At 37.7% G+C, this 24,172-nt stretch overlaps 2 protein-coding genes across 2 annotated transcripts; one reads left to right on the top strand and one right to left on the bottom strand.

Moving 5' to 3' along the window:
* Positions 1 to 6,264: 6,264 nt before the first annotated feature.
* Positions 6,265 to 10,525, top strand: LOC125477258 (protein IQ-DOMAIN 14-like). The gene is made up of 5 exons (XM_048584204.1): positions 6,265 to 6,358; positions 6,867 to 7,295; positions 7,968 to 8,207; positions 8,588 to 8,719; positions 9,614 to 10,525. Exons 1-5 carry the CDS (start codon positions 6,284 to 6,286, stop codon positions 10,364 to 10,366), a joined length of 1,629 nt encoding a protein of 542 aa, XP_048440161.1. The 5' UTR covers positions 6,265 to 6,283; the 3' UTR covers positions 10,367 to 10,525.
* Positions 10,526 to 11,359: 834 nt separating this feature from the next.
* LOC125477257 (autophagy-related protein 11-like) lies at positions 11,360 to 18,920 on the bottom strand. The gene is made up of 5 exons (XM_048584203.1): positions 17,830 to 18,920; positions 14,484 to 16,188; positions 12,648 to 12,868; positions 12,113 to 12,326; positions 11,360 to 11,909 (listed from the first exon to the last, which is right to left on the bottom strand). The coding sequence occupies exons 1-5, from the start codon at positions 18,771 to 18,773 to the stop codon at positions 11,517 to 11,519; spliced, it is 3,477 nt and encodes a 1,158-aa protein (XP_048440160.1). The 5' UTR covers positions 18,774 to 18,920; the 3' UTR covers positions 11,360 to 11,516.
* Between the last annotated feature and the right edge of the window lie 5,252 nt (positions 18,921 to 24,172).

The following is a 24,172-nucleotide window of genomic DNA, read 5'->3' as shown; positions in this document are numbered from 1 at the left end:
TAATGATTTGTTGAAATGCAATTGGAAATCGTTTTATTATGCAAGTATAACATATGTGGAGATGAACCCCGTAGCTAACTTTCCATCCATTTGTTCTTTCTTTTCTTGTTTCTGTTTTCATGTTTAATTTAACTTGTTATTCAATTATGTTAAACATGTGAAACTAATTTCTTTTTAGTTAGAGGCGAATTTGAAGCCATGGACATATGTTGGTTATGATTTGATTTACTCCAGTTATGAATTCATGAACTTTAGATGTGGGTTACTTTTCTGTTTTGATTAAGAACTTGTTTATGTATGTGGGTTGAGGGTCGACACTTAATTTGCATGCCTAAGATTTGATGCTAGGATATAAGGGAATTTCACCTAATCGTTATGAACTTATATTCATGAGTAGTAAAAATCGCTAGTCACGATTGTGTTTAGTAAACCCTAGGCTGGATTAACATGCGTATTCCATAGTTATGAATGCCTAGTCAATGTTTATGATTTCCGTTGAACTTAATGATCTTTGTTGAATGTCTCTATCATGCGTATTCCATGTGAGAGACTTTGATTAGGAATAATTTGGTTGTAATGCGTATCCCATTCAATCCAATGAATCTAGGGAAATCTGAAGGTTAATTTAAGCGGACCTAATTAACTTGGAGCATTGTCATTCATCGTTTGTTGAAGTCATAACTGGAAGTCAAATTATATGCTTATGTTCATGTGTGGATAAGGAACCCTCTAACTAGTTTTTCTTCATTCTATTCCATCAATTTCGTTTGTACAATCTGTTTTGTTTCCAAGTTTCTATTTTAGTTTAATTTCGTCCAAAACCAATCCCCCATTTATTTTAAAGTGTTAGATTAGTTAGAAATACATTTATTTTGTGTTTTTACGTTTTTTTTAGTCAAATCCAAGTGATTAACAATCCCTCCTAATCCCCGGTCCAGAACGATCCCTACTTATACATATACTACAATTTGACGAAAAGAGGGTTTAATTTGTGTGCGTATAAATCTCGCATCAAATATATACCTTTGTAGATTCCTCTTTGTATTTAAACAAAGGCTAATCACCCAAAGAGAGGGCCTTCATTCCTTGCATCTTAGATCTATGGATTTGGATGGATGAAAAAAGGTTTCTCCAAAGTTCCCAAAATTGAGAACCTCTAATGATTCATCACCAAGGCATAATGAAGAAGAAATGAGTGACCTTGGAGGAGTTTGATTGCTAGATGATCCCTCCAAGGTGGCCGAAATTTTAGAGAGAAAGGAGAGCTTGTGTTCTCATCCTTTCCCCAAAAACAACCCTTAATGAATTTTAGGCTATAAAGTCCTTTATATAGTCCCTTCAAATAAGTGACCTAATGGACCAAAAACCCTATTCTTCTAACATGGCCGGCCTATAGGGTTTATTGGGCTTTCAAGCCCTTTGTTTATTCAAGTTGTCATACAATTTGAGTTAATGGGCTTGACATTCAAATCCCATTGGGCCTTGCGGCCCAAAACTAACCCGAGGTCTTTAACGAACTTATTCGTTTGATTAATTAACATATTAATTAATCCTAGCCTTAGATAAATAATTAAACCATTTAATTATTCTTACTCATCTCCGTTGTTTCTTCAAACTCTACCTTACTCGGTGAACAATCCATTAGGTTCCTTTTAGCGAGGCAGTGGGCGATTAAAACTCTTTCTAATCGATTGTGAATTGAAACTTACTTTCAATTCTCCCGTTAGTGATAATACACTTTTAGGGCTTCCACAAACCATGGTTGACGCCTAGCAGCATGTCATGGTTACCCAAGCTAATCAGAAGAGGTGGAGAACCTATTCAGTTTTAGGATTACAAATGCAATACGGTCTTTCTCTAATACAATACTCTTGACCACATTGTTTGGTTTGATAGTTTATTCATGTCTACTATCCAATGTGAGTCTTGTGCTTATATGATTACCTTGAATGTGATTTGGAACACATTCCTAAATCTCATTCATACTTTGGCCAAAGATTCTTAATCATATCATAGAGTATTCTCCCTCAAACAGTTTGAAGGTTAGAGATCCCTTGTTGCGCATTCACTTGCCTCCATGGCTAAGTGGCTTAACCCCAACGATGCCGTGGACACCTTCCTGATGGAGTGACTTTGACATAATCAAAGATTAAGGACCTAACCACGAGACAACTGTGATGCCTCAGGTCAAAAGACTAATTTGCATTATCCCAACCATGAGTTCTCATGTGACATGAATATGAGAACTCTTCGTTGATCGTGTTCAGTGAACTCATTCTCTATTGAGCACCTACGTACTTGTCATGATGTCACACACACCAATGACTCGAGACTAGTCACTCTCCCTGAAAGAAGACATAGCACGTACTGATCTTAACGGACTGTCAATGCCCAATTGACAATCCTATGATCAGGAACGTTTAGGATGTGTCAACGAAAGAATGGTCTCATGAATCTAACTTCTTTAGATCGCATTCTTCCAATCACATATTCCTTGGACTTATCGTTTAAGCATATAACATTTATATGAGACGGCTCAAACAATAATCTTTGCCCTTTATATTTAAACTACATTAGTTTAACTTTGTGAAATGTCCGTAAAGAATCATCATATGATTGGTTTTAGGGCACATTTCCAACACAGGATTCTCCTTTGCCTTCTTGTCCGACTCTATCCCACCTGCTATTTGTAGATGAGTCCATTTTCTTCATTAGGCGGATCCGGATAATTGTCATTCCCGACTCAAGATCCTTGACACCTACTACTTGGCATCGGACCAAATCATCAACCAACAGAAGTCTTACATCTTTTTCACGGCAAATACTCCCCCTGATGTTATTTCTCACTCATGTCGTATCTTTGATATGCCTCAGACTTCTGATCCGGGTAAATGTTTCGGTGATCCAAACTAGAGGCTCTTGCTTTTGTGAAAGATCGGATCTTGCAAAATTACAATGTTGGAAGTACTCCACTTTATCTCTCCCTTAAATTAGGGGTCATGGCTATCCCAAATTTCCCTATGAATTGTTTCTTATTTCCGACAACTTTCTATACAAATATTGATGCCCTTATGGCCCGCTTTTGGTAGGGTTAGTGCGACAACAAATGCAAGATTCATTAGCAGAGCTGAGCTTCGGTTAGCTCCCCTAAGTTGGTTGGGGGTTTGGGTTTTAGAAGCCTAATGGATTTCAATGTCGCTCTCCTAGCAATGCAATTTTGGTTGCTTGTCTCTGAATCCACAATGTTTTGGACTCGCATTCTTAGTGGGCAATATTTCCCTTAGGAGGATGCCCTTAATGCCATTAAGAGATCTCGGGCCTCCTGGGCGTGGAGCAGTCCGTTACAAGTTCAAGCTCTCATTGTTCATGGTGTCTGCTAGCAAATCGGGGACGGTGGGCGGGTTAATATTTGGCAAGATAAATGACTTACCACATTGAGCGATGAACTTGTGTACCCTATTTTGCCAATTCCGAGCCATTCTCCGATTTGTGTACGGGACATTTTTTTTTGTGGGCTCATGGAACTTGGGAGTAGTGCACCATCTCTGACCCCCTGCAGATTGTGATGCTATCGAATGCTTGGTGTTGGGCGACCTTTCTACTTCTAATCGCCTTATTTGGCTTTGAACTTCAAATGGGGATTATTCTGTTAAGTCAAGTTATGCTTTTGGTCATGCGACCAACTTGGCCCTCTGCCCTTACCATAGTGAAAAGAGAAATTTTATTCGAACCCATATAATCTATCTCCACACCCAACATAAAATTTAAATTTGAATTGTTTTTTTGTTTAACTCTATTGCATAATTATCATTAAGTACAAGGTGAAATTAACAATATAACTAAAATTAATCAATAAACCCACACCCAAGGCAATAACTTAGCATCACGCAATCTTAAGATCAAACCCTAAGACTTGAGGTAAAACAAAAAGTGTACTGAAATTAATGAAATTGTGTTTTTGAGCATTGGAAGTATATTGCCGATCTCGTGAGATTGAAATTAATGAAGTTGGGATGGGTCTTGCTGGTGAATTAAGACAACCTTCTTGCCCTACCCAGAAGCTGTCTTGGCCATCTCGTGAGCTTGGAGAGTTTCAATGCCCGAATGAGGTTGAACTAGTGACCATCTTTGCTACTCAATTTGTAGTATACTTCCAATCCTCAAAAACACAATTTCATTAATTTCCTTGTACATCCAATAAATTTTATGCAGTATACTTTCAATCCTCAAAAACACAGTTTACTGCAGTGTACTTTTAATAAACCATTCACTTCATATTTCAAGGTCCGAAGTTGTAAAACATTCATGAATACTGATTTTGGGTTTTTATATTTTAAATAGGTGTAAAGATAAATTGAAGTATTGAATTAGGTTTACGAGGGTAGTTTAAATAATAAATTTGGATTTAAAGAAATATTGATAGCTTAATTAAAAATAATATGGGTTGAAATAAAATTTTCCTATTGGAAATGCCCATCGTTCTAGAATCATTGAACATACGATCTGGAAGGGGCATGAACACTCTCCCTAAGATCAAGTTTTTCTTCTAGCGAATTGTTAATAATTGTCTTCCAACTATGGAGGCCCTATTCCATTTCTGTCTCGGTGCCAATCCCCTCTACCCCATGTGCATGCAATTCCCAGAATTAGCTGGACACATCCTTTTTTATGTCCCTGGACCTATGCGGTCTGCTTTGCTCCAGATTAAACTATCGCATTGATCGTCAAGCAATAACTATTTTTGATTGCTGGTTGCTTGCTCTTTCTAAGGTCATCGACCGAAACGGTGCTGCTTTGAATAGGGTATTAACTTTGGCTCTCTTTATCTACTGAGAAATCTGGAAAATCCGTCATTGTAGTTTTAACAACTTGGTGCCTTCCCCTTATAGAACTTTGAAGCTGACATCCGTGGCCTCTGACTAGTTCAGACCCCCATCCGTTATCGTTCATATTTTGTCCATCGACGGTCTTCACTGTCCTCACTAGGAAGCTGCTCGGGCTTTGGGTTTTCGTTTGAGTACGGCGACTAAAGCTACGCTTGAAGTCTCGATCACTTGTGCTCTCTAAGCCTAAAGCCTGTTTTCCTTTGTTTTCCCTGGAGTTTCCTCCGTCTCTAATGAAATCTTATTTCGACCCCAAAAAAAAAAAAAAAAAAAAAAAAAATGAAAAAAAAAGAAAAAAAAAAAATGTGCTCTAATAGTCTTCCCATTCAAGTAAAGTTAGCTGAAGTTAGCCACTCTCTCTCTCTTCATCATCATGGCCATCAGACGCACAATGACACACAGACACAAAAAAAGGAAAGAAAAGGCTGATACATCCCGCAAAAGGCAAAAGGTGGGAAAGAAGAAAAGTAAAATTCATTCATTCATACCAGCAAGAACCAGTTTCAAAGTTGTACAGAGAGAGAATGATAATTCCATAAACAACCACCAAAACATTCATTTTATTACTACTATATATAAAAAAATAAATAAATTATAAAAAAAACAGAGAAAAGCCTTTTGATGTGGAAAAGAAACAAAGGAGAGGGAGGCTGAGAGACTTTCTCTTCTTGCTGCTTCCTCTCTCTCTCTCTCTCTCCCTCCCTCCCTTTGGTTGTAGCAGCAGCAGCTGCTTTTTAAAGGGATCCGGCCGAGTGCTGTCTTTGGAAGCTTGGTTAGTCGTCTTGGAGGAGGATATATAAGGTACAGATTCCTTACTTGAATCATCATCTTACTCTATCTATCGCTCCGTCTAATTATCTTTATTAGAATACCTTTTGGGTTTATTTAATATGTTCTATGTCTTGGAGGGGGAGATGCATATAAATGGTTCTGAATTTTAATGAATTTAATTCAATTATAAGAAGATGAAATTAAAAAAGAAAAAGAGTATTACTGTCTGAGAATTGTTCTGAGCTCTGACTTGTTATGTGATTCTCCTGTGAATTCTTTCTTCTTGGGATCCCTCCCTCCCTCCCTCTTGATTTCATGTTTGTAGGAGTGAGAAGATTGTTTGTTGTTTGGTTTGTCTGTTTTTTCTTAATTTATTATTAAGTAAATTAATTAAGGAACGATGATGATGTCCTTAATTTCTCCTTCAAGGGTGTTTGTACTTGTGTTCAACTATACAATTAATTCACAATTCTACTTAATTACATAGTAGATTATGTACTCAAATATATAGTAGAGCAGCGTAGAAGCACAGAGTTGGAGTTTTGAATGAATCCATGAACTATTGTAAAATGTAACTTCTCAAAGGCTCTTTCATATTCCTTTCAGGCAGGAACGCTAATGCTAGGAACATGGGAAAGAAAAGGAGTTGGTTTTCTGCCATAAGGAGGGTTTTCGCGCCGCATTCCAAGGACAAGGCAGCCAATGTAAGAGAATATCGCCTATTTCCTTTTCCAGTGGATTTTTCTGGATTTATATCACAACTTGTTTGAATGTCTCAAATGAGCAGACAATCCATAGGTTGACCTTTTGGTAATTGTGGATCTCTACGGGCTACATTTTACAAATTTTCTAACTTGTATATAAGTCAATTCTCCAGATGTCTCAGACACGAGTCAACGGCTGGCTGTAATGAATGTTCTTGTAGTATTTGTACTAGCGATAACTGTATAGCTGGTTTCTTAGTATGTACAATATGATTGTTTCGCTTGGTTAGCGATAATACAATCATAAATTCAAACTAGAGTTAGTATGTTCAGTTCAGTTTATTCTCTGTCTGCAACAAAAGAAGGTTCAACTCAATTAGAGTGGTATACATTTTATTTATACTTCTCAAATGCATGGTCAGTTTTTTCTGGTTTTTCAGCGCAGAGGTAAAAAACATGCAAAATATTCGCTAACTCAAACTAAATCTCATTGTTAATCATATTTCAGGGTTCAGAGAAGAAACACACAAATGAAAAGAAGAAGGGGCTTGGGAAACTAAAGCATGGAGAGACCAATTCATTCATTCCGCTGTTCAGAGAACCAAGCAGCATTGAGAAAATTTTTGGGGATTTTGAAAGGGAGCAACAAAGAGAAACTTTTAGGCCTCCTACACCCGATGAGCAACCAAGGACCCCACCTTTTGTGCCTCCTAGAGTTTCTTCTCCGAGGCTTGCCTCGCCAAGGGCTCCTTCTCCACGGGCTCCTTCCCCAAGAGCACCTCCTCCAAGATTTCCTCCTCCAAGAGCTCCTCCTCCAAGAGATCCATCTCCTAACATCATTCATCAACATCAGGAGATTAGCTACAGACCTGAACCAACTCTAAGGAACCACCATGCCTCAGCTACTAAAATTCAGGCAGCCTATAGAGGTTATACGGTAAGCTTATATTTTTCACCCATTAGTACTCAAGGGTGGGGGGTTGTGACGTGTAATGTGAGAACTGGACTATACCAGGGTAGAGTTCAATATAGGAAAACCTAATTCCTGTATTCAGTTCATCTAATTGAACGCTGTCTAGTGGTTCTGTTCTTACTGAGGCCACATAAGACAATGCATAGTCTGCCCTGTCAAAATAAATAACTCATAATCGGACATCAAGTTTGGAGAACGTTTTAGGTAAAAGGTACTAGATTAACCAATTTTCCCAAAATGTAGCCGTCAGTATAATATAACGTGATATCTAGAATCTTCTGTTTTGTGTCCTGGCTGTATATCATAAAGTCGCAAATTTTATGTGCATAATTAGTTTTTAGAAGCACAGCAGCAGTTCAAAAGTAAATGGTGTGCAAAGGTTCTGACTAGCGACCAGAGAGAAGAATTTGTTTGGTCCTTATTCTTTTTTTCTCCTTTACACTTTGAAAATTTATTTAAAAGGTACATTCTGTCCCAGATCATGCTACATCCTTCTCGAGAAGGTTTTGGTACCATGCGGAGTTGTCTTGAGCAAGCACATGATATGATTACATCTGGATCAAGTCTAGGTTTTGATAACTACAGGTTATGAACTTCCTGCGACCCTGTAATGAACTTTGTCTACTTTTTATACAGGCAAGAAGAAGCTTTAGAGCTCTAAAAGGTCTAGTGAGGCTTCAAGGAGTAGTAAGAGGCCAGAACGTGAAGCGTCAGACGATGAATGCCATGAAATACATGCAACTCTTGGTACGGGTTCAGTCTCAAATTCAGTCACGTAGGATTCAGATGTTAGAAAACCAAGCAAGACATCAAGTTCAATACAAGAATGACAGAGAAATGGAAAGCACCTTCAGTAAATGGAACTTGAGCCAGCAAGTAAGTCTCCATTCATCGGTTTTTTATTCTATTCCTATCTGTTTCAGTTGGTTCCAAACGTTTAAGCTGATAGCTACGCTAGGTGCCCCTAAAACTTATATAAGGTTAATCACTAACTTTACACTCGCACATCCACACACTAACACTTCTTCATTTGTAGGTTAATATGGTAAAAAACTTGGGGCAAACGCGGACCTTGCGCATGTAGACCCACACAATTATGACAATCTAACGTGAAAAAGAAGATTACTTTTTCTGCTAAGAAAATGATAAGTAAACTGTAAACATATAAAAACTCCGCTACAATGTCTGGAATTTGGTTAAGCATAATATATGTATAAAACAAAGTAGTACTAACAATTTCAATGATTGTGCTCTAGTCTGAGACAGCCAATAACGAGGAATGGGATGATAGCTTGCTAACTAAGGAGGAAGTAGAGGCAAGGTTGCAGAAAAAGGTTGAGGCAATCATGAAAAGAGAAAGAGCAATGGCTTACGCATACTCCAACCAGGTATTCTTTCTTCACTAGTTACCCAACTGAGCTTCAGTTGGCTTTCGAGCCTTATTCCACCTGCATTTTCTTTTCTGTTCAGATAGGAAAAAAGAACAATCTTCTCTTTTATGATATAGTTTCATACCCTATAAAACTCCTACGATGCACTATTAACAATGGCATAGATAGTAATTCAGTAATGCTGTGACAATATTGGAAAACATTGTGTGAACTTTAACATTTGTATATGCAAATTTTAAGAGTATGAATTTTTAAGAGATGAACGGCTCTAATTGTATAACACTTGTACGGTAAAATTATATTGCATCGTTATTGAAGGAGGAATGGCTCCTTACATGATTATATTACTAGTTTTCTTTTCAATGCATGGGTTACATAACAGTGATAAGGTGCACCCACCATTAACTATATCATCATCACTTCTCTAGTGGCCAAGGTTCAACCCACTAATAGTATCTTAAGATTGAAGGTGTTTTATGGGTCAGGTCAGTTGCACAAAGTAGTGTGCCTGCCTCCATTGACCTGGAATTTGATTCCCTTTCCCATATATTAGAGCAGCTTAGCATATCGTTTTGTAAAAGAACAACAAAAAAACAAAAGGACATAGTGGCTTAAGGGGTTAATTGTTTTCCTTGATGCAGTTTTTAATGCAATCGATACTTATCATATTTCTTGACGATGCTTCTTGCCTCCATTGACCTCGAATTCGATTCCCTTTCTTGTAGATTAGAGTAGCTTAGAATATCGTTTTGTAAAAGAACAAAAAAACAAAAGAACAAAAGAACATAGTGGCTTAAGGAGTTAAATTGTTTTCCTTGATGCGGTACTTAATGCAATTGATAGTTATCATATTTCTTGACGATGTTTTGTATTTTTGTGTACCATAAACAGCTCTGGAAAGCTACTCCAAAATCAGGTCAAACACCTATAGCTGATATCTGGTCTGGGCGATTTCGGTGGTGGTGGAACTGGTTGGAACGTCAGCTCCCTCCAGTAGACCCTCCTGCAGGAACCAACGCGTTGAAAACTTTTCAGTTTACTCCTCCAAGACTTGATTCAGAGCGAAAGCCAAGCCCCCTGCCCCAGTCAAGCAATCAAAAGCCACATCCTTTTCCATTTGATAACAATCTTGACACACCAAAATCGTCAAGGTCAACCATTAATCTCACAACAATAAAACCAGCGCGAACCCCGCCTTTGATTAATACGAGTAGGGCTCCACAAGGAAACAGGTTTGGGATATCGAAGTACACAAGAACAACTGGTGGTGAAGCTGAATCCCCTTTTGGTTTTCCACTGAAGGATGATGACAGCCTCACAAGCTGCCCCCCATTTTCAGTTCCAAACTACATGGCTCCAACGGCGTCAGCCAAAGCAAAGGCACAAGCTAGTAGCAATCCTAGGGAGAGATCTGTGGGGACACCAAGTAGTGAGTCCAAGAGAAGGCTTTCCTTCCCTTTGGCACAAGGCATTGGGTCTTTCAAGTGGAACAAAGCTTCTTCTTTCTCTAATAACAAGGATTGCAGCTCTCAAAGAAATTTAGACAAGAACCAGTCTTTGCAATCTCTAGGAAATTCGAGCATAGATTCCACGGTTTCGATGCCTGCAGGAGTTGGAAGGAAGCCATTTAACCGATTTGTGTGATTCATTTCCGTTTATGTTTTTTCAACTTTTCTTGTACTTGCCATTCATTGTGGTGTTGATTTTGTTTTGAGTGTACGGTAATAGACTTGAGAGTTGCAAAATACTGATGTAAAATGATAAAAAGAAAGGAAATAATATGTGTCATGTGTGTGTATTATATATCTGTATAATCATGGTTTGGATTATTGGATGTAGCATGATTTGAATTTAGAAAAGTTTCATAGACAGTTCTATTCTACTTTTGCATATCTTTGAAGATTCTTATGACTCTTTTTCGATGTGCATGACAGTTCTCAGTTGGTTTTGCAACACAAGCAAATATGAAGAATTAACCTTTGCCTTTCAGCACGCGAAGTAGACGATTTAACTTTGCCAAATTCACCTTCATCAGCTTGTCCGGGGGAGGAGGAATGTGGGCGAATGTCGGGTGGCACTTGGTACCAATTTGAAATAACTCGCAAGCACAAATCGTTTCAACTTAAGTCCAAGAGCTTTTCTATTTAAACTCCATATTCGGTCAGATTTCACTCCACAAATGCTTTTGACACTTTAGAGGCCAATTTTATCCTTGGTAATACCAACACACCCCACAACAACTTGAGTGGAATTAATCAGTGGTTGAATCATAGTTCGGTTGAGTTCTGGATAGATAAGGTAAGATTTCAAGGATCGGGATGATTTTTTGTAAGGTTCGGAAAATTTCAAGGATCGAAACTTGGTTGATTGAATAAGAAATGGATGGAACTGCTCCTGCTCGATGTGATTCATCGCACTAAATACATTGCTTTTGTTTGTAAGCTTGGTGTCAAGCAACTGACAACAGCAAAAACACCACTAAAAGAGCCTAACAAAATACACTTAAAGCAAAGTAAAGCGAAAACAGAAAAACCAAAGCAAATAACAGCAAACAGAACCAGACGAGAGCAAAGCAGCCAGCCCGGGATGAGCTCATACATATACGATGATAGATTCCACCTCAGACATTCACAGAAATAGGGAGACAAGATCAAATTCTATTGGATCATCAGCTGTACAGAATGAAAGAATATCAAAGTCCCAATCTCCCGCTAAAAGGATTATAAATTTTTAATGTAATATTCATATGTACACTTGGGATTCTTCCATCACGTCAATCTGCCTAGTGCAGGGATCAGGAAGGAGGTGGGGTATGAATGGTGGTGGTACCAGGTAACATGGCTACTGTCACTACGAAGTATTCACAGCCAACAGGGAGACCATACGGGTTCAATCCTGAATTCAAGGTCAACCAGTCGGTTTCCGTGTCAGATGTTAGGTCGTTCTCAGACCGGGTTGAACTAGGAGCCAATGGCTTCACAGTCTGCCGTTCGATATGCACAATTTGCCCAACAATGTAGTTAGGTTGATTTGGGAGACGATCAGTAAACAAGGCTACAGATTCAGCAGACAGGTAGTAGTTGGAGCAATTACGATTAATTGCCTCGTACTGCCCAGATGTGTTTAGAACAAATGCAGCAATCTCGTGGACTTCCAAGCGGCCGAAAGATATCTTCTCTTTGTTTGCCTGCAGCAAGATTAAAAGTCGAAATACCACCTGTTAATTCATCACTCAGCCGGAACAGAATTCAGGTCACACTTGATGCCTAGGTGTCAACTCACTAAACCATGAACAGAGAAAATTACATTAAACCATTTAACTTTTATTTTGGTATCAGGTAACGAATATTTCTTTTCCGTTGAACAAAATATCCCTCTATTATCAATTACCTGCTTCTCAAGTTGATGCTTTGTGTACAAAGTTTTAACCAGCTCCTTCTTCTCTTCCAATTCTTTTCTAAGTTGTTCATTTACAGCTTCAACCTTTGGATACTTGTCAAGCAGCTCTTCACGGTGCCTTGACAAGAAACCAACTCTATCTGCCAGAACCCGAATACATTTCCGAAATTCAACAGTACCATCATCTTCACTGTCGTTAATAGAACTGAAACAATTCAAAGCCCAAATCAGAGTCATCTCCCATTGTCAATAACTGAACTAAAAGTATTCATTGAATGGAAGTATCCACAAAAATTCCTGCAAACATGAACATCTTTCCATCCATTACAATACTTTCTAGTGGTTTTTTGTTTCATTGTACTTCTTTCGTTTCTTTTTCACATCAAAATGACCTGCTTTTGTAAAACAAACTTTCAGAAGGAATGCTATCAAGGTTGCATGAGATATAGTGTCAGACAAGAATTAATGAGAAATACTAGAATTTGTTCAAAACAGTTAAAAGTAATAAGTGGTGTGGAAAACTTACTTGCCCAGAGATTGTGCCAAGGTGTGCAAAGATTCGTTAAAACTAGCTACCCCACCCTGGGCATATACACAGCTCCTTAGTCTTTCGAAAAGGCCACGCATTTTCACAGCAGATGTGCGCAGCGCACTGTACTCCGAGGCCCTGCGATCAGCCGCACAAAGATGGGTTTGAGCTTCCTCTCTTGCCTCGTGCAAACAATTCTCCAGGTGAGCACAATTCATCTGGCATGGGCCAAGCATGAAAATATACAATCAGAATATGGAAAAGCTAAGAATTAATAAAGCTAAATATAAGTTTTAACCACAGTTGTGTGCATATGCTTTATGTAGCCATCAATGACTCAACGAGACATCATCGTCATAATTGATGATTTTACCAACCACAACAACAAAGCCTTTTCCCACTATGTGGGGTCGGCTGTATGAATCCTAGAACGCCATTGCGTTCGGTTCTATGCCACGTCTTCTTTTAGATCCAAATACTCTAAGTCTTTTCTTATAGTCTCTTCCAAAGTCTTCCTAGGTCTTCCTCTAGCCCTTCGGCCCTAAACCTGTCCTGTAATCGCATCTTCTAACCAGAGCGTTAGTAGGCCTTCGTTTCACATGTCCAAACCACCATAACCGATTTTCTCTAATCTTTCCTTCAATTTCAGCTACTCCTACTTTACCTCAAATATCCTCATTCCTAATCTTATCCTTTCTCGTGTGCCCACACATCCAACGAAGCATTCTCGTCTCCACTACACCCATTTTATGCACGTGTTAGATGCTTCACCGCCCAACATTCCGTGCTATAAAGCATTGCCGACCTTATTGCCGTCCTATGAAATTTTTCTTTGGTACTTCCTGATCTCCAATCCTCACCCCTAACTCATTTGAGCCTCCATTTGCACTAAACTTGCACTCCATATACTCCGTCTTTGACAAACTTAGGTGAAGACCTTTAGATTCCAACACTTCTCTCCAAAGGTTAAGCTTCGCATTTCACCAACCAATAAGAAAAATTTGATTTTTATGGTAGACGTAGAATGAAAAATTAACGCTAGCCAGCCTTCACCACAACACCGTTCTTCTCCTCAATTCCTATTGAAGTTTGAGTTTTCCAGTGCTCTCCCTTCCAACTAGAGGTTTTCAACCACTTCCCTATCTACAGTACTATTTTGTTTTACAACTGGTTACAATTTTCTTGAATGTATTACAGTAGTTACATATATTCTAAAAATACTGTGTAATTCTCACTTCATGAATGTATTGTTGATGTATCCCACAGTCAACAAAACAGAAAAGTTAATGATACTTCAATTTGAGTATCCAACGTGTTGGACAGTATCGTAGGGGTGTAGGTATCAGATACGCACCCTTCCCTAAATTTCGAATATCTGGGCAACATAGTATCTACCACGACAGCATAATCCAGCTTTTTTTAAAGTATATATAGATTAAAAAGGGCAGAACCCTAGGGAAATAAAAGTCGATCACTCTTTGCAAGAATTGTTCTCAAGGAAACAAAAGCGGGCTAGGGATCATAGTTTAGCATTTTTAAATAGCAACTTCTATTCAACAGTCCATATTAGGTTGAAAAATATTCAAAAGGAAAATACCAATCAGGTGAATTAAGTTTATTGTGACTTCAACATAAGATCATCTAAGAAACACCAACTACAGAATATGTGCCACCCACAAATTCACTCGATGTGCGTGTGAGAGAGAGAGAGAGAGAGAGGATGTATTTATAAAAGAAAGAACAGAACAGAACAGCCAGATGCATGAGCTCAAAATTTCTGAGAAATGGTCTCTCGGAAAAAAAACATAAAAAAAGTGGTTGAGTCAGGAGTACCTGAGATTCATCAAGGAGTTTCCGATTTGTGTCCAATTCCCTCTTAAGCATAGAAACATCCTCCATAGCAGCTTTAAGCTTAATTTCTGTTTCACTCAACTGGTTTGACTTCTCTGAAAGTGCGGTTTGCAATTCCAACAACAGCTCCGCACTGACTTTGGTGTTCAAGCCTGGGTCAATTGCTGTTTCACACGGTATAACATTAAGAGGTTCAGGCATTCTTTCAGCAGTTGAACTGTTTGTCAGTGACATGCCCAGCTGCCCCACCATCTTTTCTTTCCCATCTTTACCACTGGCCAGCAGTTCTTCACGCTTTAGCTCTTGCATGGATGAATCCAGTGGATGATTTTGCATGGATGAATCCATTAGCTGATTTCGTACTGCCGAAGAATCCATCATATTCTCATCTACCCCATCTCTCATTTTTCCAGGTTGCACATTGAACAGACCCAATTTTGCATCAAAAACACTAGAGATGCAGGAAACCTCATCCATGGGCTCAGTATTAGATGAGCAAGGCATATGGACTTCCCTACCACCTATGATTTCTTGCTTGCAGTCATCAACCTTGTCAGACAAATTTCCAAATTCAGAGGCATCCTTATCATTTGAAATCTTCTGGCTTTGCAAATACTGATCAGACAGTCTCTGTTCAAGTTCTTGAATGCGTTTCTCATATGAAAGACACCGCATCTGCTTCACCCTAAGCATAGATTGTAGATGCTTTTCATATTCATCTTTCAGGTGCAAGGCTTCAGCTGTCTTCTCTGCGGCACCTTTCAATAAATTATCCACTTTACTATCATCCAATGATTCAAAGTCTACTTCAGGCCAGAATGAACAGATCACAGCTATTGCAGAAGCCAGTTCTGCTTTCAATTTTGCATTCTCAACTTCCAACTTACCAGTTCCAGCAATCTCTACCAACTCACCGCCTTCAAGTAGCTCCTCAGAGTCACAATTCTCAATGTTATCCAATGTACTCTTGTCAGCACCAACCGAATGACAAGTTTCGTTAGACATAGAATATGAACCTCTAAACGCACTCTTGGAAGACAGTGGAGTCAAGTACTCAGGAGCATAACGGTCAATGTCTGAAATCTCAATATCAAGCAAGCTAGTATCAAAAGGAGCTATGTTGACATCACACTGATTGAGGGTATCATATAATCCCATGGATGCTAATACATCCCTGGGTATGTATAAACTGTGAGCTTTCAAAAACTCCTCCCGTCTCCTGACCTCAGTCTCCCTTTTTGTCACAAGTCTTTCAGCCAACTGTCCAGCCATCCCCATGTAAAGCTTCAAGGAAGCCTTTCGTCTGACTATTTCTGCTAAGCAGGCTCTATAAGCAGGGCCAATCCCGCGAACCAATTTTAAGTCCCAAAATAGATCCTCTTGACGCACCATTGCCTCTCTAAAAACAGGAAACTGTAATTTTGCATCTTTAATGACGTAAGAAATATATGCTATCTTTTGCATATAATTATGGAGAAATACGTTCATTTCATTCTTTTTATCCTTGCAGAAGTCGAGGAGCTTAGAAATTGGATGATCACAAGCCTGCATCCTAGGCAGGTGATTTTTATCATGGACATCATACATAGGGCCCAAGGCTGAAACTGCATCATGTGGACGAAGTGAGGATGACAATTGGCAAGACAAGCAATCATCCACGAGTTTCTTGACAGTATTTACATCTTTGCTGCATGAATTAAAATTGGTGAATCACTGATATTAACTAATTTAGTATTTCGCAGCAGAAAATTGTGTATCAAAGTGCAGTAGTGGAATCTGAGAATCGTGGTTCCAAAGACCATAATATTCAGAAAGCTTTAGCAGTCCTGGAGGTTTATGACCCAGTCAGCTTCATATCTATTATGACATGCCTCCACCATAACAGGTGTATGAGTACATCAGATTGCTAAAATCATTCAAAAGAATACAAGTTCATGCATATATAAATAAAGAGAATGGCCACTTACTAAATGTCACCATACTTGAAACAGAAGGACAGCCACAAACAATAGAAATTGAGTTCTGCTATTCCCTCCCACTTGTCCTATACTCCCACACACATTAAGATATAAACGTTATCTACAAATTTATCCCCTACAAAATTTCCATTTGACATAATGCTTTCCCCAACCTCCCCAAGATCAAACTGAGCAGAAAGGCCTCTCCATTGAAAAAGAGTCTTTTACTCAAGCCTTTCTTGTCATTTCACAAGATAAACTAGTCATTAGTCATTAGAAGGTTTTGAGCTTTGAAGCTAAAGCATAGCATCATAGGAGGAAAATTGATTTAGTGAAAATATGAAGTAACTTCAGATGCAAACTCAACCACCTTATGGCTTTTGGTACCTAACTGATGGAGAACAGAATTGGGCGTTTACTGACTACAATGTTTTAGTCTTTTACTTTCTAGGGTTTTAAAATAAAGGCTGCTGTACCAGCAGGCCCATTAGTCTTTTAATTTCCTTGTTCTACAAGTATTAGGTTTACTTTTTTTCTTCTTTAAGGATTAGTTTCTTTCCTATTTTATTCGGTTAAGGTCATTATAAATTACATCCTTGTAACTCTCTGGAGACAGTTTTGGACGATTGAATCAAACTTGCTGGATCTTTGCTTCTCTCAAGGTTTGTGTGATGCAACCTAACCCTAGGTGTGATGCCTCAGGCCTCTAGGAGTGATTCCTATAAATCCTACTGGTGCGGTGCTCATAGTTTCTATCCTTTTTCTCATAATTTTCCTTCATCTTTCTTTAAGATTTCCGCTATGCCTTCTTCCTACAATTCATAAACTCAACAACACTCAAATTAGACAGACATCCTCCCTTAATTGAGGTTGTCCTGCATCACTAACTCATCTACTTCTACTTCATTAGGTTAAGCACTTATCTAGTGGTAGCTGTTTGTTTTAAGAAAAAACACAGATATTTGCATCTCTGTACAATTCAGTTGAGGAACACTGAAGAGATTAAGGGTAGCAGACTAGGAGATTAAACTAAAACAACGCCAGTATATGAAACAATAATAAACAAATGATGATCCAACGTACACATGAAGGCACACATACAAAACTCTAAATTAAATCTGGAATCATGTCCACCATATGTTCTTAACATGAGATATGTTACAATAATACGACTAATGCAACGTAACTGCTAACAAATTATAAATTCTAAAAACAGATGTGGTTTTCAGCAACAACAAAGTGTTAAAATGATCAAATGAGCCCATTCATAAATAATCTCCAAATGATTAAAAATAACTTGACAGAGGAAGTTGAAAAGACAAATAGACAAAAAGGATATATCTGATACATAATTATGACTGAAAACCAACCTCAAAGATTGCATTATACTCTTTTGCTCATGAATATATCTTTGATGATCCTTAATTGTGAGTTCCAAATGCCTAATAGGCAGTGAAGCCCTGTTAGAAAACAATTCTTCGACTTTCCGCTTTACCTCACTAAACATCTGCTTAAACTGTGAAACCTTATTCTCAAACTGCCTGTGGGAAGTGCTACAAATTTCTCCCGCTTTCCTCAAGGTCTCTTCCTTCACAAAATCCGATAGGCACTTCCAAGTGGCAGTCTCTAATGCAGGGTGAAGCTTGACGGATCTCAGTTTTTCTACATCCCTCCAGAGATTGATCAAAAGATCATAATGACTTTGATGCTGTTGTGAATAACGCTTCATGAATTCTGTATAGGTTTGGTTTATCATTTTATAATATTGATCCAAATTACCCCTAGCAACCTCCACTGCCCTCTCTTGAACCTTATACTCCATCAAAAGCCTCTCACAGTTCTCATATTTTACTTGGGTACGACTGTAAATTGCATGACCCTTGTGGCAGTGGTACCTAAATTTCCTTTCATAAGAAGGCAAGGCCTTCATAGCAAGGTCCAAAGCATCATCCAAAGGGTGAGGGCCATGTGAAGCTGACGGTGACTGGGGGTCAGCAGTGTCAAGAATATCAACTTGCTCTGGTGGAGGGAGCGAAGAATTAATTTGCAGCCTTGCCTTATTGAATATAAACACTTCCTGACCATCAGCTGGAAGGTTATATGCCGAAAGCGGCCTCTGTGGCATAAGTTTCATATCCAAACACAAAACAAGCTGGTCATTGAGATTAATCCCAGCCATAGATTCAATATACCGCATAACTACCTCTACCAGTGTGGTTTCTTCACAATCAAGCTCAAATGAATGCCCATTCTCAGCAATATGAACCAAAAGCTTGTCCTGATGAACCAAACCTTCAGCCATACTTGAACTCATCTTATCTCAAAACAAAGGATGCTCGACCACAAATTCAACAGAATCAACTATCCAGTACCATACATACAAGTACAAGGGAAGTTCCAAACCCAAAAGGTTAAATTCGATCCCGCTGAACTCCAAGCATTGAATTGAGCAAGCCACTTTTGTAGAATGACCTGCAAGCAACTGGAAAATTCCCGATATATATATCCCCATCCTCGACCAAAAAACAAAAAAATATAAAAAAAACCCAAATTATCACAAACCAATAAATTTAACCCAATTCTGAATAACCCACAAAAGATTTTATCGAAAAAAATTAACAAAACAAAAAGAAGAGCATGGAGGAAGGAGAATAAGCAAGACGTACCACCAAATTCTTGAAAAGCAGCCAAATCCACGTCAAAAATTTGTAGAGATAGTCTCGAATCCTTCACGATCATCAACCCTCAAACAAATTTCAACAAATATAATCGACGACGACGACTTTCAAAACTGAGGAGGAAGAGGAAGAGAGGTAATCGAAAGGGATTGGTTACGTGAAGAAAAGACCTCACCACAAGCACAAGGTTTTTACGAAACCCCTCTCCCTTTCACCTTTTACCTTTCACACATATTATATATACCATGCCCACACACCCACACCCGCCACTCCGCCGTCTCCGCTCTTCCTTCTTCAGCAACCTTCTTTTTTTCCTTTTTTTTTTTTTTGAAAAAAACGTTCGTGTTGAAACCAAATGATACACAAATTCAACAACTTCGTGACAAAAGCCAAAAGACCAGGTGTGCCGGTCAAAGCCTTTTCAATGGCTTAATCTACTTTGTCACTTTGATCAATAGATTTTGATTCAATGGCTACATATATATATATAACGGAAGAAGGCCAGTTTGGTGAAGCATTCAGAAATACCAAGAATGCCCTCATTTTAAAAAAAAAAAACAGCACAAACCCATTCCAATATAGAAGGACTATAATTGTAATACACAAATAAAATAGGGTTAAAAATCGTAAGTCAGGAGGCAAAAACGAAAGTAATATTTAAAATGAGGACAAGATAGTAAAATCAGTGGAACAAAACAAAACACGAAGAGGCACACGGGTAATGGATCGGAAACTGCTATGCGTCTAAACCGGGAACCGTTTTGCGGAAGGAGAGAACGTGCAGAGTGGGTTGAGGAGGAAAAGAAACGCCCTAATTGTGAAAAAAGGAGCAGTTTTGGTGGATGAGAGATATATAGAAGGACACAAAATAAGAACCCTGAAAAGAAAAATCTGAAAATCTTGCAGGAAGAGAAGATGGTACTAAAGCCATTGCTCGCTCAGGTTTGCTCTTCTCTAATTCCATGCAGTTGTTGGAACACTACACTCTTTTCATTCTTTTTGTTTTTTTCAATGGGTCACACAATTTGGTTCTAAGATGAGCACATAGTTATGTTTTCATATCTTGCAGCTTTATGAACAAGGATTGGGTGTTTATTTCTCTCTGGTGATTCTGTGGGTGAAGCCGGTTTCCTTTCTTCACTTTTTACTGATTTATCATCTATGCCATATAATTGTTTGGGAGCTTATTGGAATTTAATTCAATTCCTCTTTGTGTTTCAATTTTTTTTTTTATCTCTCTTTGGTACACTACCCACTTACAATTGAGATCAAATTGGTATGGTTAGATTTTGCGGGGAAAACCTTTTATCTTCGTCCCCTGCTCTTTATTTTCATGTTTTAATGGTCTCCTTTTTTTTTTCTTTTCTTTTTTAATTTTTTTTATATTTTCCGATAGCAGCTATGGGTCCTCTATACAAAAAGAAAGTTATCTATATATATAAAAGGAGAAGGCCAGTTTGGTGAAGCATTCAGAAATACCAAGAATGCCCTCATTTTAAAAAAAAAACAGCACAAACCCATTCCTATATAGAAGGACTATAATTGTAATACACAAATAAAATAGGGTTAAAATCGTAAGTCAGGAGGCAAAAACGAAAGTAATATTTAAAATGAGGACAAGACAGTAAAATCAGTGGAACAAAACAAAACACAAAGAAGGCACACGGGTAATGGATCGGAAACTGCTATGCGTCTAACCGGGAACCGTTTTGCGGAAGGAGAGAACGTGCAGAGTGGTTGAGGAGGAAAAGAAACGCCCTAATCGTGAAAAAAGGAGCAGTTTTGGTGGATGAGAGATATATAGAAGGCCACAAAATAAGAACCTGAAAGAAAAAATCTGAAAAATCTTGCAGGAAGAGAAGATGGTACTAAAGCCATTGCTCGCTCAGGTTTGCTCTTCTAATTCCATGCAGTTGTTGGAACACTACACTCGTTTCATTCTTTTGTTTTTTTCAATGGGTCACACAATTTGGTTCTAAGATGAGCACATAGTTATGTTTCATATCTTGCAACTTTATGAACAAGGATGGGTGTTTATTTCTCTCTGGTGATTCTGTGGGTGAAGCCGGTTTCCTTTCTTCACTTTTTACTGATTTATCATCTATGCCATATAATTGTTTGGGAGCTTATTGGAATTTAATTCAATTCCTCTTTGTGTTTCAATATTTTTTTTTATCTCTCTTTGGTACATTACCCACTTACAATTGAGATCAAATTGGTATGGTTAGATTTTGCGGGGAAAACCTTTTATCTTCGTCCCCTGCTCTTTATTTTCATGTTTTAATGGTCTCCTTTTTTTTTTCTTTTCTTTTTTAATTTTTTTTATATGTTTCCGATAGCAGCTATGGGTCCTCTATACAAAAAGAAAGTTATCCAGATAAAAGCTATGAAGGTATCTGACTACTTGATTTCCATGGCAACTTGAAGCGGCAAGTCCAATATTTGGTTTGTTTGACATCTTATATTTTGTTTAATGTGTATAGTTTAATGAAATGCCTGAGAAAACCATCATGATCATGATGCTTGGTAAACAATTTCTATAAAAAAATGTTCGACAAGAGAAATCCTGAGCAAAAGATGTCTGTCATCGAGAAATCCTTCTCTTTGCATTCCTTTTTTTGTAGAGAACTTCTTTGCATGGTTGGCTGCCTTTTCTATCTCTTCTGGTTAGATGAATTATACTCGCTTTACTCTTTTGTAGATATAACATAAAATTAGTCATACGCTTTATGCATGTATAGGTAAAAATTAAAAAGAAAAATTATCGTTTTATATCTTAATGTGGTTGTTCCTACTTTTTTTAATTAGGTTCCTTCGTGGTTCTGATGGATTAAAGTTTTAGATCAAACACCAGCTAAAATTTATTATATAGCTTTTTGCCTATTAATTGGTGCTTCGGTTGAACCTGATGCAGGATTTCTTGCACTCTGTCATGATCAGAACCTCACCTTCAATTGAGTATGCCTACATGCATTTTGACAACACTCCAGTTGTTATTGGAGCATTTATATGAGCATATTATGCAGCTGTAGGACAAGTTGCTTCTAATAGAGAAGGTTTTAACGGCTAATGGAGATACCGAGAAGATGTGATTGAACAAAGATAAAGTTCTCAACAATATTGTTGTCTTGCCTATTGTTTTGAAGAGAGCACAAGAGTGTCTTTCAAATATTGACAAACTAGACCCACAAAACAGAATCATATGTTAGGACATGCTAATACATGTTTTTTAATCTATCAAGATAGAGAGTAATATTTTTCTTAGTTTTATTCTAGGCGTTTGTTAAACATGATCAATGTGTGAGACGCCCATTGTGTGCATGTTTAATAAAGCCTCTCACACGTAGTATATAGCCAATTAAAAGAGAACTGAATGTATTTATAAATCAAATAAAATAGAAATGTAGAAAAAATGAAGGACATGTAGAACACACAAAAAAACCTATATTAAATAAGGCAACATAAATAGTTCATTAGCATACCTTCATAGCTTTCGTTTCACATGTAGACAACACTTTGATAGAGAAACAAAGGAAAACCTCACAATTACACGAATTACGTATTTTTTCATAACAAGTTTTTAGAACGTGCATAATCAAAGAAAAGATCTCTCCCTTGCACGATGCATTAAAAATATATCTTGACAATTACAATAAGAAACAACTAACACAATGAAAATTTGAAGCATCAATCAGGACAATTATATGTGGCATTTACCTTCCAGATCACGTCTTCAGTCATGGACAATTATATGTGGCTTTATCGAGAGGGGTCTCAAAGTCAATTTTTTTGGGTTTATTTCTGGTTCAGTTTTTTTTTTTTTTTAATGAATAAAAATTGAAATTAAAAATTTTAACATCTCCAATACAATCATAACATAAGCATCCCTACACAATGAAAATAATATTTAAAGTTCAACTAGAATCATCAATCAAATCTTCCAAATTCCAAACTTAAAAAAAAAATTCAAAGTTTAAGTCTTCAAAAAGTCCAAATTTAAAATAAACATTACACTCAAGTCTTCACACCTAAAATAAACATAACAAAGTCCAAATTTTACAGAAATATTCCACTTAACTAAAATGATAAACTCAAATAAACCCTTTACCATCAATTTTCTCAAACACATTTGTTGCAAACTGTCCACCCCGTTAATCAACATTCATGTACAATGCAACTGTCTATACATGTACAATGTATAGAGCTCTACTTCATTAGTGGGGGATCAGCCTAAACTTGACTTATTTATAGAAACTAATTAGTCGACAATTAACTGTCTAGGTTTCTAATGATAGGAGCATATTTATGCGACTTAGTTAGCTTGTTTTCTTGCATTTACATAGTTTAGTTTCCATTTATTATAGTGTTTTAAGCTATTTTCGTGTGTTTGTAGGTCCTAATGGCAAAGTAGCAAGAAAGTGCATTTTGGAGCCATTTGGAGCAGTTTTGGGCATGGAATGGATAGCTTGCATATGAGCAAGGTGGATAGATGAATTTCAAGTTAAAAGAGGCTAGAAACATGCTACAAATCTAGAGAAACAAGTTCAAATAAAGAAGATAAGGAAAGAGCAAGAAACATGGAACATTATCCAAACAACCTTATCTTATCCTATCCTAATCTTTTGCTACCTTAATTCCAACTACAAAGAGGACTTAATTCCACATTAGAACACTTAAATATATGGTTCTAGAAGACCTTATCTGATCCTAAATGCAAGTTGCACTCTTTATCCCTTCTAGAAGTCCAATTTCTGCCACAAAACGCATTGTTTCTAGAATCCCTAGAAAGGTGGCGCCTCTTCCTCTTCTAGAAGCTCTAGAACCTGCAATCCTTTTCCCCTAGGATTGTGCAATCCTTTTCCTTCAAATTTTGATGCACCCTAGTCCTTTTCCCACCTGATTCTACCACACCCTAATCTGATTTCCCTAGGGTTTCAGTCGTGCATCATATATATATATATATATATATATATACACATGCTTATGCCGTAGAAAAGACCACCATCCATTCACTCATTCATTCATTCATACATTC

Source organism: the organism of the source record quoted next, unplaced genomic scaffold (genome assembly GCF_019419815.1).
Source record: "Pyrus x bretschneideri cultivar Hongxiangsu unplaced genomic scaffold, Pyrus_bretschneideri_v1 Contig208, whole genome shotgun sequence".
Taxonomy (NCBI): Eukaryota; Viridiplantae; Streptophyta; class Magnoliopsida; order Rosales; family Rosaceae; genus Pyrus; species Pyrus x bretschneideri.
This window is presented reverse-complemented; position numbering and strand designations above follow the sequence as displayed.